The sequence below is a fragment of the Gloeophyllum trabeum genome (genome assembly GCF_000344685.1).
Source record: "Gloeophyllum trabeum ATCC 11539 unplaced genomic scaffold GLOTRscaffold_00003, whole genome shotgun sequence".
NCBI lineage: Eukaryota > Fungi > Basidiomycota > Agaricomycetes > Gloeophyllales > Gloeophyllaceae > Gloeophyllum > Gloeophyllum trabeum.
Genome location: NW_006920412.1, coordinates 2,957,969 through 2,972,536, shown reverse-complemented (window position 1 = coordinate 2,972,536; position 14,568 = coordinate 2,957,969). Strand labels below are relative to the sequence as shown.

At 50.4% G+C, this 14,568-nt stretch overlaps 6 protein-coding genes across 6 annotated transcripts; 2 read left to right on the top strand and 4 right to left on the bottom strand.

Moving 5' to 3' along the window:
• Positions 1–747: 747 nt before the first annotated feature.
• GLOTRDRAFT_37102 (uncharacterized protein) lies at positions 748–2,023 on the bottom strand (the record flags this gene model as incomplete). The annotated part of the gene is made up of 7 exons (XM_007864760.1): positions 748–859; positions 916–995; positions 1,053–1,216; positions 1,274–1,473; positions 1,539–1,743; positions 1,802–1,834; positions 1,891–2,023. The coding sequence occupies 7 exons, from the start codon at positions 2,021–2,023 to the stop codon at positions 748–750; spliced, it is 927 nt and encodes a 308-aa protein (XP_007862951.1).
• Positions 2,024–5,936: 3,913 nt separating this feature from the next.
• GLOTRDRAFT_110285 (uncharacterized protein) lies at positions 5,937–6,654 on the bottom strand. Its single transcript, XM_007865567.1, has 4 exons — positions 6,582–6,654; positions 6,494–6,528; positions 6,413–6,433; positions 5,937–6,349 (listed from the first exon to the last, which is right to left on the bottom strand). The coding sequence occupies exons 1-4, from the start codon at positions 6,627–6,629 to the stop codon at positions 6,124–6,126; spliced, it is 330 nt and encodes a 109-aa protein (XP_007863758.1). The 5' UTR covers positions 6,630–6,654; the 3' UTR covers positions 5,937–6,123.
• A 2,152-nt stretch (positions 6,655–8,806) lies between these two features.
• Positions 8,807–10,165, bottom strand: GLOTRDRAFT_137290 (uncharacterized protein; the record flags this gene model as incomplete). The annotated part of the gene is made up of 8 exons (XM_007865566.1): positions 10,031–10,165; positions 9,936–9,968; positions 9,676–9,880; positions 9,426–9,619; positions 9,207–9,370; positions 9,070–9,149; positions 8,917–9,007; positions 8,807–8,863 (listed from the first exon to the last, which is right to left on the bottom strand). Exons 1-8 carry the CDS (start codon positions 10,158–10,160, stop codon positions 8,807–8,809), a joined length of 954 nt encoding a protein of 317 aa, XP_007863757.1. The 5' UTR covers positions 10,161–10,165.
• Positions 10,166–10,763: 598 nt separating this feature from the next.
• Positions 10,764–11,562, top strand: GLOTRDRAFT_120269 (Tautomerase/MIF). The gene is made up of 6 exons (XM_007865565.1): positions 10,764–10,816; positions 10,878–10,916; positions 10,976–11,086; positions 11,144–11,247; positions 11,302–11,334; positions 11,395–11,562. Exons 1-6 carry the CDS (start codon positions 10,784–10,786, stop codon positions 11,432–11,434), a joined length of 360 nt encoding a protein of 119 aa, XP_007863756.1. The 5' UTR covers positions 10,764–10,783; the 3' UTR covers positions 11,435–11,562.
• Positions 11,563–11,622: 60 nt separating this feature from the next.
• Positions 11,623–13,548, top strand: GLOTRDRAFT_91985 (uncharacterized protein; the record flags this gene model as incomplete). Its single annotated transcript, XM_007865564.1, has 8 exons — positions 11,623–11,830; positions 12,224–12,328; positions 12,384–12,456; positions 12,580–12,682; positions 12,751–12,831; positions 12,934–13,012; positions 13,123–13,152; positions 13,202–13,548. The coding sequence occupies 8 exons, from the start codon at positions 11,623–11,625 to the stop codon at positions 13,546–13,548; spliced, it is 1,026 nt and encodes a 341-aa protein (XP_007863755.1).
• GLOTRDRAFT_57749 (HSP20-like chaperone) lies at positions 13,513–14,310 on the bottom strand. Its single transcript, XM_007864921.1, has 2 exons — positions 13,846–14,310; positions 13,513–13,788 (listed from the first exon to the last, which is right to left on the bottom strand). The coding sequence occupies exons 1-2, from the start codon at positions 14,062–14,064 to the stop codon at positions 13,690–13,692; spliced, it is 318 nt and encodes a 105-aa protein (XP_007863112.1). The 5' UTR covers positions 14,065–14,310; the 3' UTR covers positions 13,513–13,689.
• Between the last annotated feature and the right edge of the window lie 258 nt (positions 14,311–14,568).

The window sequence follows — 14,568 nt, the reverse complement described above, 5'->3', positions numbered from 1 at the left end:
TGAGATTTCGCATATCTGGACATTTTCTATGCCTACAAATGGCCTGGAATACGAGTCAATGCATATATGTAATATCCTATGAATTTATTATTTTTGTTGAGGCCATATACGAGGGTGTGCGCCGCCGCTGTCGAAGCCAATGATCACGACAAACCTGACGGCGATGACGCTCGATCGGAGCGTCTAAGTGACGCCGCGTACATGTCAATGCAATAGCATGAATTTTCTGTATTTAATGAAATTTATTCCATGTTTTTATGACTACATACAAGTGCTATAGCTATGCTCATCGTCGGCGACGACGACGACGGGCCTACTGACGAGGTGCCGGAAAGGCGGGACGCAGCCTCGAAGAAGCGGCGCGCCTGTGTCACCAGACACGTGGCGGTACGCCCTAGGGCTGGGGTCTGCTACCAGACTTCTACCCGGACCGCTGCCGGAAGCGGCAAGGGCATGGTGGTTGACAGGGAAGACAGCGAGGACGGGGTGTCGAGCAGAGTAGCGGACGGCCTTATTATACTAGTGTAGGCGGTGACGTGTACTGTATGTAGACCGATGCTCGAGCGTTGAAGTCAAGGGGGACGAGGTGGGGTACCCAGGGGGGGCGTTCAGGTGGGGTGGCAAAATAAGGTTTTCAAGACCCCTTGGTCTCGCGTCTTGGGGCGTAGTCCCAAGTCTAAGGCGTCTCGCTTTTGGCGTCACTCGGGTGTCTGGAAGGAGTTCAGAATTTCAGTCTTCCTGCTGCTCTTACCGAAGCAGAATACTCACCGCCGTAATCCAATAGTAACCTGTTTTAATATGGTCGAGGTTAGTGGAGGATTTAAAGGCTGGGTTGGTCCAGTACAGCTTCTTGAACCATCTGCAAGGAACGCATTGTCAGTATCATCCTAGAATATTCACTCGATGAAGTCATACCTGTTGAGAGCTGGATAGCCATCACGGATCGTACGGATGTTGCATTTGAACGCGCCGTAGTACCCGATGTCGAACCGGACCTATAAGGAATTATTTGATTCATGCTGCGTATTTCCCATATCGACATAGAGACTAACAATGGTGACGAACAAGCGGACATCAGCTTCGGTCAGCTGTCCGCCGATTAGGTAGTCCCGCGCGTCGACGATCTTCTCCAGCCTGTCGAGAGACCCAAAAAGGGGCTTCACGGCTGCTTCATATGCTGCTTGAGTCTTCGCAAAGCCGGCTTTGTACACTCCATCTACATTTCACGTACCAACATGCTGGCGTATAGGTTGCGGAAGAAAGGAATACGTACTGTTGACGGTGTGGTAGACCCAGTCATTGAGCTCGTCGATCTCCTCGCGCAGGGTAGCAGGGTGCAGATCGAGCTTGGTCTTTTCCAAGTCGGGAGGGAGGATTTCGTTGAATGCGCTATTGAAGATGCGAATAATCTCAGAGCTTTCGTTATTCACGACGGTCTCCAGTTTCTTATCCCACAGAACCGGCACGGTAAAGCTGGTGAAACAGACAATGCTTTTCAGCATTGGGGTGCACTGGCAAACTGGGCATTGGTTTCTTACCGGCCGCTATAGTCCGGGTCTGCTTTGAGATAAAGATCTTTGATGTGCTCGGATCCATAGAGGGGATCGTCCTCGACGTCGGGAAATCTATCAACTTTGGCAAAGGGCCATCCGTGCTCGTCGGCGCGAGGAGACGCTGCGGTCACTGGAATGATGTCTTCCAGGCCTTTCAATTTGCGGACAATTAGCGTTCGTGTTGCCCAAGCTGTGACAACCTCGGCACGTTCATACTAGTATCACTCGCTCTGTTTGAGTGCACGTACGACAGCCATACACCACGTATAGATGATATCGATCTACACAGACGTAGCTCTTCAATATTTCCTTGTCACGATATCTTCGACGCACATACCGGCCTCTGGGGCGAATTTACCGCCTTTCTCAATCCAGTTCCGGAAGACACTGTCCGGACGTTTGAAAGAGCCGTCCTTTCCTATAGGCTGCTGCGAGACGTCAGCCTGGCTTTGACAATCCCCGCCGCTCATGCTAAGAGGGTACACTTTGAACTTTCACCGATTAATCAAGAGCACTGATAGCCTGGAGAGAAGTCTGAAGGCTTCAGCAGTTCTCCCCCAATTCGGTACCACACAATCAAGCAATATATAGAGCAGGACGCTTGTCAATACAGGACATTATGACACGATCCTTCACTTACAAATCCGAGCAGGTCGAAGAACGGACAATGACATGTCGACACACTTCGGGAGTTACACTCTTTTGGGCCTAGCAAAAGATTGTATGGTAGGGTGTGGAATTCCCTTTCATACAACCTTCTGCTTGGCCCTAAAGATACAAATCCTCCAGTGTCAGAAGGGAATCTAGAAGATTTAATTATAATGTATCAACAAAGATAATACCGCTGAAAATATATATTACAAGCTTCGAAATTCTCATTAAAGATTATCTTTTGTGAGCCCCAAAATCATTCACAAAAGCCAATCTTTCATATATCCCTACCCTACAATCTTTTGCTAGGCCCAAAAGAGTGTAACTCCCAAAGTGACAGCAGTGTGTCGCTCTTGCTTTGGTCAATATGATGACTTCAGCAAGAGTGTTACATTACCTGTGACGGGGTGACACTTCCATATGTTCGAGACCACAATGTTGCTGGCACCAAGCTGGCACAAAAATCAGGTGTACGCAGGTGTTTTCGATGGTGTTCCAACATATATCCCCTAAAAGCAAGTAATTTTATATTCTCCGAGATCATCGAGACAGCGACACTTTCTTGGTTTACTATCATTTTGGGGGTTCTGTCAAGATCTCGGAAAACAGCCTGCCACAGGCCCGCTCCTTGGACCATCATTTTACTTTCAGTCAGGCATCATAATAAACCCTCCTAAGTACCATCTGCGCAAATAACCACCTTAATTGACTGGGCAAAAAATAATAGAGAGAGATGCCGGTGACGGACCCACAGTCCCAGGTAGTTCTGTCAAAGCATCACACGCGAGTCACAGTAAGGAATCCGCGCCAATTTCGTCACGCATTTGTCACCCCCAGGACCCTTGCACTTCTGTCAAACATACGATAGGAGCAGTTGGAATTGCTTTAACACCAATCGGGTGGGTGAACCATGTTTAGCTATACAAATTACAGTGTTCCCCAGTGAGCCGATATTTGCCGGAAGACTGTAGGCCCAGAGATCTAATACATCAGGCCTGTTTCTCATGATTACACTGGGCTGTTTGGACAGTATTCGTCCTCCCATTCAACAATGGTAGAAGATATGACAGTTCTGACTTCACAGGCGTTCTCTACGGGTTACAATTCACCTATGTACCAATCTGCTAAGTCACCCGTTACATGTTTGTTGAGATTTCGGAGTTCTGTCAAAAATCTGACTTTGACAGAACCCCCAAAATGATAGTACTGGTTCCGAGGTCTGAAGAGCAACGGTAACAAGTGGTAGAGAGAATATGGTCGTTTAAGCATGGCATTTGCAACCATATTCTTTCTGTCCCGGTTTTGTGTCTATTCTAAACACCAGGGGTGGCGTAAAATCTGCGGATTGACCTGCCTCAAGCTTGTGCTTCGAGCAATTGCTTTGTCTCAACTGATAATTTTGTCTCGCCATTACCAGCAGCTGGATTGCAACTAACAGAGCTCTTCCGGCGTTCATTTAGGCTCTGGGCTGCTCAGCGATACACTCTCACTCAGTTCGGCTGCCTTCCTATCCTCCTTGACACGAGAACATGAAAAAGCACCGCCTAGTTCGAGCTGATGTCTCTTTCCATTCCCGCTTGTCGCCTATAGTTATTCAGGTGCGGTCACATGAGTCAATACAACATTGGTATGTTGCCCAAGCTTGTCATCTCGGATAGCTCGGGCCTGGCACATTACGCTCTTCCCTTGGAATGAATGTCGAAAGCCTGTCAGAAGCTCTCCCCAGCAGGTACAAAGTATGCCTTTACGTGCCGCTTCAAGTTCTAATCACGAAAACTCCAGACCATTTGAACTCGTGCCACACCCTTGACTGCGCGACGATGGTGGCAGATATCCAACGTCAAAGCAATCGCCCATTCGAGTGGGCCGGGGTCCACCAGGTACTTATGCTATTGGCAGAACTCTTACCTGGGTTTCTGGTGGACAGTTAACGCGTTGACGGTGGAGCTCGCTGTCGTTAAGGCGAAAACGCCATTGGCCGAGCTGTCTCTTTCTCATCATTGCGGAGAATGTAGCCTCAGGCTAAGTGTATAAAGCGTTACCCCCTTGGTGTAACATCATCTCTCGCTAAGGCCGAATCTCCAAGTGAGTGCTCGCTTGGCCTTCATGATGTTAGCATAATTTCCTAGTCACTCGTTCTGCTATTCTAAGCAGCACTCCCCGGCAGGCACCAAGCAGGCGGTTACGTACCGTCCCTTTCATTAAGAAGGACCAAGAAAAGTCGTGCAGTCGCCTCACTGATGCCTGATATCATCGCTGAAGCAACCTGCCATATAGTGGAGGCAGGTCGGGCCAGGGTTCCACTTGATTACCGGTCGATGTTTGTGCTATTGGACGGTGGGCCTCTCGGGACCTGATGCTTTAGCAACAATGGAGGCGTACACAATGTAGGCCTTCCCGCCATCGGTGGTGTCTGTCACTCCATCGCGGGCATGGTGCCTCAGACACAGCGTATTCAGTGGTTTCGCTAGTAGCGTAATATCCACTCCCCGCTAGGATGCGAATGCTCTAGTCAGTTAAGCAGTTTTCTACATGGACATTGACAGCATCTTTTGGCCGCTCTTTATGCTATTCGGCCCGCCGAGAGGATGTAAAGATCAAAGCGTGACAGAAGCCCGCCAGAGCGTCCGATACCAAACGCACTCACTATTATTCATCTGGAGCTTGTCGACGCCCTCCAATCTGGGGACATCAGTGCGGTCGGACAATGCTCGCGGCTCTATCGAACAATATTAATGAGGTCGAGTACTTTCATTTAAATTCTTCCTACCCAACTCTTTGCTTTTTTCTTTTGCACATTCCTCTCCAACGTCTGCCAAAACGGGGCCCTTTTCGATCCTTCTGTATTTTAATGTATATCCCTTCTGGCAACCTTTGCTTCTGTTGCCCGTCGCAGACACAAAGCTAAGTAGCCACAGGAGCAATCGGACAAATGATAACAACGGCTCTCGCATTACTCCTTTATGATTGAATGCGGATGTCTCGATCGACTAAGTTATGCAACCCTCGAATGAAGGCTGCATTCTGATATCTACGGTAGTTCTAGCTGGTCTAGATCGAGCAGCTCATACCCTCGAAGATATTATCCGGTACATAGGAGTGTCCTCCGGAGTGTCGTTTGAATCCCGCGGTCGAAGATCGATCCCGGATGTCATGAGCTGTGCAAAGACAGGAGATTCCGTGCTGTATGGAAATAGAGAGTAGCATATGTGAAGCGGCAATTATGGGAGGCATTGTGGGGCAATTGGATCAATGCCGATTGCCTCCTGTGTCAATATTGAGTAGGAACGGAGTCATTCGTCGGGAAAAGTGAACCGCTCTTGCGAGCCGCGGTACGTAGCAATTATTGCGCTTTGTTGTGCATGCGAAGTTGCTTCGGCGGAATGTGCCCTGCCTCCCGACTTGGCATGACAGACTTGCAGGGCAATTCGTAACATAGCGTTGGCACCATCACCAACCCGGCGAGGTATACCACAGCCCTCGATCATTGCCGTCGTGACTGACGAGTCTGTCACCCATCTATTGGGCTCCGAGCTTGGCTTGCAGTGATTCATCTCGACTAGCTCCAAGACTTCACGGCAACAGGCATGAGATATACTGGAGGGAGATGCAGGAGAATGGAGTCCACAGAATGCGACGTACGGTCCGAAGGTCATGGAGTAGGTGTAACGGTTGGCCCGCCTTGGATGGTAATGAATGACCTGCGGTCGTAAACTCGAAAATAATAGCTTCCATGGCATCACTGGCGCAGTATCATGACGCCTGGTGATGCTCGCTGCTGAAATCAGGCTGCTGACACCCTGCGGGAGACAAGGCTAGGTCAAGGCGTCTATTCTCTCTGCAATGTCTCGTTCGGCAGCAGCAGATGGAGCGGCGTGAATCATGTAGAAAGACAGAGCAGACTCTACTCAACAAGTGTTCAGAACTTCTCCTTTCCACCGCTGGCTCCGTACAACGTCCGCTTCGCCCAATCCCTCCCTTTCGCGGCCAACTCTGTCGACGTCCGGAAGAGCCCCTCGATCTCGTGGTTCCACCGGTCTTTCAATTGTGTTGAAAAGGCATCGTGGTGAATACGCTCAGCAGCTGGTGGAGGTGCGTTCAGCGCGGCAGGTGGGTTGAGTAGGCGTCGAGATAGGTCGTGCAAGCTGGTGCAAGCAGTTCATGGTATTAGCACGTCTCATACCACGTTGCAAAGTAGGAATGCTGACTCTGCGCGATGAGCTTGCGTTCTGTAAATATTCGAAGATAAATATGAATCCCAAGCATTCAATTTGGGGCGTTCTCCGCACCTTGATTGAATCAGATTTGAAAATCCATAGTAAACCTAGAGAAATCACAGTGAGATAAAATCTCGACCACTCATCTAATCGCACTTACCCCGCCCGCTACCAGCGCGCCCGCGAGAGAGCCAGAGAGGAACGACATAAGGTGTCGGGGTGATGCGGAAAGCGACGCTTGTGGCGCGTGGACTCTAAATCGAGCGATCTGTAACAACCCAAATATGGGCAATGTCCTGCCATATATGGGAATTCTCATAGCTTACAATTCGGACGTTGTTTCGCAACCACCAGACTCAACGATGTGTACGGCTGCTGTCTATCACATAGCGCTATCACTTTCTACCATAATATTCTTCAATCACAATCTTTCGCATCGCTGCTTCGAACAATTCACGGAAAGCAGCAAGTCTACTGAACACTGTTTCCCGCTCGTGCACATGCGAGTCGCCGGGCAACAAGAACCTAGTGGACGCTAGATGTGTCTTCGAATCTATTTACTCTGGCCATTGGATACTTTATCTGGCTTTCCCCTGGCTAGAGTCAGGGCCAATATCGGCAGCACGGCACGGCTTTGAATGGGCTGTCATTGACAACAAGGTGTGTACCCCATCTAAGTACAGTCTAAGCGAAGGTGTCAATGGCGGGCCTGGACTCGACATTGCTCAGAGAGCTTCGATATTGAAGGAACATAGTCTTCCCTCCGATATCTACCCTGGCATGAGGATTGCTTCCTCCCTCAGATGAAACAGCACGGGAGATCCAGGTCGCGACTCGCGAAGTAGCAATCGCGCTAGAAGCAGGTACATCCGCTGTAAGAGCTCGACAACAGCAGTCATAATTGCTGTTGTCGATAGCGATATCTCATGGGTGTGGGATCCCATTACCGGGTCCGAAGTACATGTACATTTCGCCGTCTCTACAATTCTAGAAGCAAAGAAATACAAATCCGTACGGTCCCAGTCTTGCATCCACAGCTCATTAATTTTGAGAAGGTGGGTCTAACCCGGGATGTGTTCATAGTGTTCCTGTAGACCGTGCAATACCTGTGAATCAGAATACATTCGTTCATAAGGGAGTCATGTGAGTACCTGTCAGGTGATCATCGGCCATCCATCTTATCTCAGACGTTGAACATCGTTGAACCACTTCTGCAAGGAAAGACCGCGGCCGGACAACTGACAGCAGTACTAGTGCCGTAGCTTTCGTCTGTCAAAGCATCGACTGTCTTGGAATATTCACGCCGTGGATACCAACTCCGCAAACGCCTTTCCCCCACATTCAAAGAAGGTGAGCGTGTCTTCGCGAAGGAGTTGCACTGGGAGAGCAATGCGTCACGGGCCTCGAGTGAAGTGAAGCTAGGACTCGTGCGTGCCAGGGAATGCCCTTGGATATGGGCACTGCTCGATCTTTCCTGTGGCGAAGCAGGCGGCTTGAGAATTGATATGTTAACACAGTGTCCAGTGTGCACGGTACGTCGAGACCAGGACTTCCTGGCAGCACCCAATACCGTGACCGTACGTTCGGTTGCAAATGGCAAACTCATACTTCCTTAGATTCTCCCATGTCCAAACTGCGGTGCCCCAGGGTACGGATCAGATATCCGGCTTCAGTGAGTGTTTGCACTGCATGCGGCACTGGTATGGTGTTAATGATAGATTGATCTCGACTCACCTGGTCATAAGACAGCTATGCTTGGGTATAACCGGTGTCGTCTTGCCCATTTTGTCTACTGCATCTCGGGGAAGGGTGTTCATTTCGCGATCCACGAGCCCGATCAGAGCCGCACTTCGCTGGAGGGTCCTTCGAGGACCGCTGACACTGGTGGGAGGCCCCACCGCAGAGCCAGGGTATCTCCTCGACATGGGAGCTTCAGTCTTCAGACATGTTGGAGCATTGAAGTCAGTGCGACAGCAATCTTGAGGTAATTATATTCCGTCATTGTGCTTGGAGGCTCGAGCGAGGTGAGTGGTGCGATGATGCGTGACGAGTCACCTAGCTCCACAGGGCGCAAGAGGAGTCAAGGGCAGGAAAGACGGCAACGGTGAGAATGGCACGCACACATACCGTTCCATAGGGCTCCATGAGGACCCACTGGATCTTGAGATTAGCTTCGATCGTCAGAGTCATTCGCGACCATCGCCGGCACGGCATTGTGAAGTGAATGTAGGCATGCAGGCCGAACATTATGATCAGTCACAGAAACGCCAACCTCCGGGAGCACGGTCGAGCTGCGATACATTCGATGTCAGACCTCAAACGTTGGCGATACAAGACCTTGCTAGTAGTACATGAAGAGAGATTGATTTATCAGCGACTTCCTCATTACAACGGCTCGATCGGCGGAAGGGGCCCAACAGGCACAACCCCAGCGGGATTGACCTAGAACCTGGTTACCAAGTCTCTTCTTACGTTGTGAACTGTACATCACTCACCCCTTTGTTGGAGTAGTACCCGGCTTTGATGTGGTCGAAGTTGGCTGTAGACTTGAACGGGTCATGATTCCAATACAGCTTCCGAACCCATCTGGGGGAAACAGCAGCCAATCAGCATCGTCGCACCTACCGAGGCAGAGTACATCAACATACTTGTGCAGTGCCGGGTAGTCATGGCGGATGCTTCGGACGTTGCACTTGAACACACCGAAGTACGCAACGTCGAACCGGATCTATGGATGTCTTATCAGATCCGCCACCGATGGCAGCGTTTGGAACGAGGCACGAACGATAGTCACGAATAAGCGGACATCAGCTTCGGTCAGCTGCCCACCGATCAGGTAGTCCTTCCCGTCGAGCATCTTCTCCAGCCTGTCGAGCGACGCAAAGAGCGGCTTCACTGCCGCTTCATACGCGTCCTGGGTTTTGGCGAAACCGGCTTTGTATACTCCGTCTTCCATTGATTCGTCAATGTGATAGGCTGAATTGCGCCACAGAAATATGCGTACTATTCACGGTGTGATAGACCCAATCGTTGACCTCGTCGATCTCCGGACGCAGATTCGCCGGGTAGAGATCCAGCGCAGCCTTGTCTGCCGGAAGGAGGTCGTTGAATGCATTGTTCAGGATGCGAATGATTTCAGAGCTCTCGTTATTTACGATGGTCTCGAGTTTCTTGTCCCACAAAATCGGGACGGTAAACCTGACTCAATTATCAGCATTCCCGCTGTGAGGGTACGGGAAAGCCATGAAGATTACCGGCCAGTATAATCGGGATCTACCCTGAGGTAGAGGTCCTTGATGTGTTCGGATCCGTAGAAAGGATCTTCCTCGGCACCAGGGAGCTTATCGACGTTGGCGAAGGGCCACCCATGCTCATCCATGCGAGAGGACGCCACAGTCACGCTAACGATATTATGGAGGCCCTTCAGCTTTCGGACGATAAGTGTTCTTGTCGCCCATGCTGTGGGTCCATATTCACTCAGGGATTAGGACGATCGCCCAGTGGAAGCACGTACGACACACATATGCCACATAGAGATGGTAGCGCCCTGAAACAGTGTTATCGGTGAGTATGCAGGCTCTATACGGTCAGTCCGTCGCATGCACCCACCTGCCTCAGGCGCAAACTTGCCACCTTTCTCGACCCAGTTGCGGAAGACACTGTCTGGCCGCTTGAAAGATCCATCTTTCTCAATGAGCTGCTTTGAGACGTCTGATTGGCTCCGGGTGTCCCTGCTCATGGTGCTTTGCGCGATGAATTCGAAGGCTAGAGGTAGCCAAAGCCTGAGCCTGAGCGGTTCTTTATAGTCATCTGCCACTGACACTACGTCTGACGCAATTCGATGGTCTTAGTCAGGGGCCATCAGACTCTTGATTGAGATAATAGAACGACAACTGCAGAATACAGAAAGATGGTAGTCAAACCTTGCTAACGTCCGGATTCCTCAGGCTGCCTAATCCATTTCCTGGCTGACTCAGGCCCAGCATACGATGGCAAGTTGACTGCTAGGACTCACACCCATCAGAACTTAGTAGGTCTATGACACCATAGTTGCTGGCCGGCGTATCAATTCACTGCAAGCCTGGCATCCCCGTCCTCGAGCTCGAGGTGGATGGTGGTTTCCAAAGTGAATGGCCTGTAACGCTGATTACAGTTGTCACACTGTAACACTGATTACTGTGTAACATTTCATCCGACGGACCGGCCGCCTGAATCGCATTCGCAGTTCCCTCGAGCTCCTCTCCCAAGCTCTCACTCGTGGCCATTTCGGTGGTCGGGCCTCGATCATGGCAGCCTCCTTGGCTTTATATTCCGGCGGCATGACTCAGCTCAGGATGTGGATACTGCTTGCCTCTGCCCTCCATGCCAGCTCTCGTGATAACGACCAACGTTAAGGTGTGTCTAACAGAATCACGCTTAAGTTACACAGAGAATGATATTGGTTATACCGTGCCAGGTTCCCGATATCAGGGTCTTTATTGTGGAGTTTTCGAAGGTATGTCAGTAGCTTGTGTCCGGAGGGGAATGGCATCATGATAAATATACGCTTCTTAGTTTGCCGCAGAGACGTTGAGCAAGCCGGAGCAATACATATCAGTCAGCTATAACTATGACGAGAATCTCTCGTTCCACGGGACATTCGATCCCGCGTTTCTCATGGTGATCGTAAGTCATAACACTCAAAACGTAGCTACATCCGCTGCATGTGACCTGCCATCCTAGACGAGTCTCAACAACATCAACCCCGAGGCGAACGAAAAATACAGTAAAGCGTTCTTTGGGCACTTCAAGGAGAGACTTGGCGTCCCAGGCGAACGGGGCTATATGTTAGTCTTAGCCGTCATGTGAAGTTTATACCTCACTCACGAACATATGTACAGTACGTTCTACGACCCAGGACTGGCATATTTGGGGTATGTTTCTTCTCACTTTTCTCCGGACGTATACATGTTCAATCTGTCCGCTATATCTAGGCATAAGGCGACGACTTTCCAGACGCTCTTTGGGTCTTGAAGCAAGGGGTGAAGGTATCAGCATTCCTCCCGAATGTAACAGTAAAGAGTCAACGGGCCTCAATAAATTTGTATTCTTCCAGCGGAGATGCTGACATATACATAAGCCGCACTGTTCGTTATTCGTCGCTCACCTTCCCAGGTCCTGGACAGAACTTGTGAAATTCGTCTGAGAGGATGCAGCTTCTCATGTACAATCGGAACCGCATGAAGGCCATACGCCTGCGTGTAAATCCCCCCTCTTACCTCAGCCTCCTCGACTCAACTAGCCGTACGGGTCACATTCGGACTTTGCCGCTATCAGAAGTTTACAGCTACACGGATGGAACGACGCTGCCGAGCCTTAGAGGGAGCCAAATGGTGGCATTCTATCTCGCGCGTGTTACACAGATGCGAGGTACATACGGATGACGAGAAGATGTGAGTCTGACATGGACATAAGAGAGGGCATCTGCCATCCTTCCGGTATACGTATTGCGAAGCTTACTCGTCAGAGCAGCGCTCATCGTGGACTTCCAATTTACCAAACCCTTGACCCTTCCGTCGGGTGCCAAGCAATGCACCATCGAGATTCTAACGTTCGTCGTCTCCTCCACTCCTCCTTTCCTTTCCTACAACTTGTCTGTTAGTCGTACTTCAGCTGATTCCTACGGAGATTAAGCTCAGTCACCTGCAATCATATCACTGCGCTGATTACGGTAGTCCCGAGATTGTCCAGTACGCGTACGTCTACCACAACAGCACCAACACGAGTCTTTGTTCACATGTGCAGACCTCCGACCGATTGCAGTGGTACAGGCACCTGGGCCTGTACTTATAAGCCTCAATTCTACGGTCACGTCTAACGGAACACAATACGACCGTCCCGTGACCTTCACCTTCCAAGGCGTCGAAAGTAAGTGCAGTGTAGACATTCTGCTAATCCCCGAGAAATGAACTATTATATCAAGTCTGGCGCACCTCGACTCCCGAGCGAGTCGGCGGGGATGGCATCATCTGGACGTACCTTACAGACGTGACGTGGTATCCCCATTGAAAGCGGGCTCGACGGTGAACATGCCAGTGTGCATGAGATCTGACGTCTCCGAGGTATATTGGTGACGTGCGTTTCTCTTCCCGGCGCAGTTGCACGCTACGTTTGACCAGTCGAGCGACGACTACCGACTACCCGGCGGCGAAGAAGTCCAATGTTAACATACCCATAGGGAAATACAGCTGGGAACACGGGGGCCCAATTCTGTGCCCCCTAGTTACTCTGTAGGCTGCTTATTCTTCGCTGTATTCATGATAGATATCACGTCCTGATCCCATTCGCAGCTCAACGTCACCGTACCTCAGCATGCTGTTCAGAACTACCCAAAACTCTATGCTTTGGGGAATGCGGATGAAAAAGTCTGGGTAATCGCTACTGCAGCATAAAGCGAACAGAACAGATCAATAGGCTAGTATCACAACGCCGCGAATGAAAATCCCGATGATATTGGGTCGGAAACAACTTAGGGTGATGGGCCTTTCCGAGAAGTAAGGCTTCTAATAGACGAATTTTCTCAACCGCTGGCAATAGACATCGCGACCCACTGTGAGTGTTCGTCAGTCGTCAAGGACCCACCGAGCTGATGTTTCACCTCACATCCACGACGTTCGACCACTCGTACCCTCGCACCTTGCTTCCTGGTCCCTTTATCAAAGGTTCTACCATCCAAATGCATCAAATAGCCGGTATGTCCCGAATGCATTGGTTCCACACCATCATTCACCGCCGTTACAGGCGGCTACTATTATCCTCCTTATAACAACACTTTCAGCTACACAGATCTCGCAGGCAACAGATATGATCGTCAGGTCGATGCGGTCTCGAATTCTGTTGTATACGACGATCAGGGCGGCAATCTTGCTTCCACAAGCTCAACTGAGGGCCAGAAAGTACCTCAAGATGTGCTCAAGTTCGCAGCTGCGCGCTCTCCTGCAAATATTGCACCCCTCAGCGCAACTAATGGTGACAATATGCGCGCTCTATCATTGATTCTCTGCGCTGGCTCTGCTGTCAAGCGAAACTACCGGAAGTATCACATCATGCACGACGTCAGAAATGGAGTGATATTGTGCGAGTATTGACTACAGATACAAATGATATTTGCTACATGAATGGAATGCAAGTGATTATGCAACGGATGGCGTAACGAAAGCAAGGTGCAATGCAATATCCTCCAAATCCCTCGATGAATGTGTAATGAAGCGGGTAGTAGATTGTCGGGCTTATGAGATGGTGATCTTCTTGGGAGCTGCCTCGGCACTAGTCTTGGGGAAGGTGACAGTCAGGATACCGTTTTCAAGCCCGGCCTTGATCTCCTCAGGCTACCAACCAGCATATCAGTCACCTGCTCAAAGACTACGAAGAAACGATGTACTAACCTTTACACCTTGCGGGAGAGGAATCGTCCTCGAGAACTTGCCGTAGCGCCTCTCGCGGACGGCATACCCGTTCTCTTCGCGGCTGGCGTCCTGCTTGGTCTCGCCAGACACCGTGAGCTGGTTGTTGTGAACATCGATGTTCACGTCTTCCTTGCGGAGACCCGGAAGTTCGAAGGTAGCCGTAACAAGGTTCTTCTCGGCGTCCTCGTGAACATCCATCCTGGCAGACAAGTGGTTGATATCTTGTTCGAAGCTTGTAGAGCAATTGAATACCTACCTAGGTCTCAGAGAACGAGATGCACCGCCATTCTGGCGCGCAACCTGCTGGTTGCCCGCACCCGTCCCAGCCCGAGCAGAGAACGCCTCATCGAAGAGGCGGTCAAAGTCGGACAGGGAGAAGAAGGGCTCGTAGAAGTTGGTAAGAGACATAGCGCGTTAAGTCGTAGGAGGTTGTTTGTAGTGTTCGTTGATTTTCTGCTGACGAGTTCGGCCTATGCAGGGCACCTTATATACCTTGAGGTACGGTGGTCTCGAGCGCTATGGAAAATTCCGGAACGGTGTAGCACGGTCTGCGGGGCACTTGCGCCGAGAGGCTCTACAGCACTGATCGAGTACCAGATCATTCTGGGTACGTCTTCCAACAACCTTATGACCTCAAATTGGTATTCATTTGAGTCATAGGGCATGCTACGCCACTAGCATGACGTCTGGAGGAAGCCGATT

Excerpts from the sequence above, each read along its gene's own strand:
- GLOTRDRAFT_110285 (XM_007865567.1), bottom strand. The coding sequence starts at position 6,629 with ATGTCGTTCCTCTCTGGCTCTCTCGCGGGCGCGCTGGTAGCGGGCGGG. Across the intron at positions 6,529-6,581 it reads GCGCGCTGGTAGCGGGCGGG|GTTTACTATGGATTTTCAAA; the intron begins GTAAGTGCGATT and ends TGATTTCTCTAG. Across the intron at positions 6,350-6,412 it reads ACGCAAGCTCATCGCGCAGA|CTTGCACGACCTATCTCGAC; the intron begins GTCAGCATTCCT and ends TGCTTGCACCAG.
- GLOTRDRAFT_57749 (XM_007864921.1), bottom strand. The coding sequence starts at position 14,064 with ATGGATGTTCACGAGGACGCCGAGAAGAACCTTGTTACGGCTACCTTC. Across the intron at positions 13,789-13,845 it reads CTCTCCCGCAAGGTGTAAAG|CCTGAGGAGATCAAGGCCGG; the intron begins GTTAGTACATCG and ends GCTGGTTGGTAG.
- GLOTRDRAFT_120269 (XM_007865565.1), top strand. The coding sequence starts at position 10,784 with ATGCCAGCTCTCGTGATAACGACCAACGTTAAG. Across the intron at positions 11,248-11,301 it reads CCAGGCGAACGGGGCTATAT|TACGTTCTACGACCCAGGAC; the intron begins GTTAGTCTTAGC and ends ACATATGTACAG. Across the intron at positions 11,335-11,394 it reads CCAGGACTGGCATATTTGGG|GCATAAGGCGACGACTTTCC; the intron begins GTATGTTTCTTC and ends CGCTATATCTAG.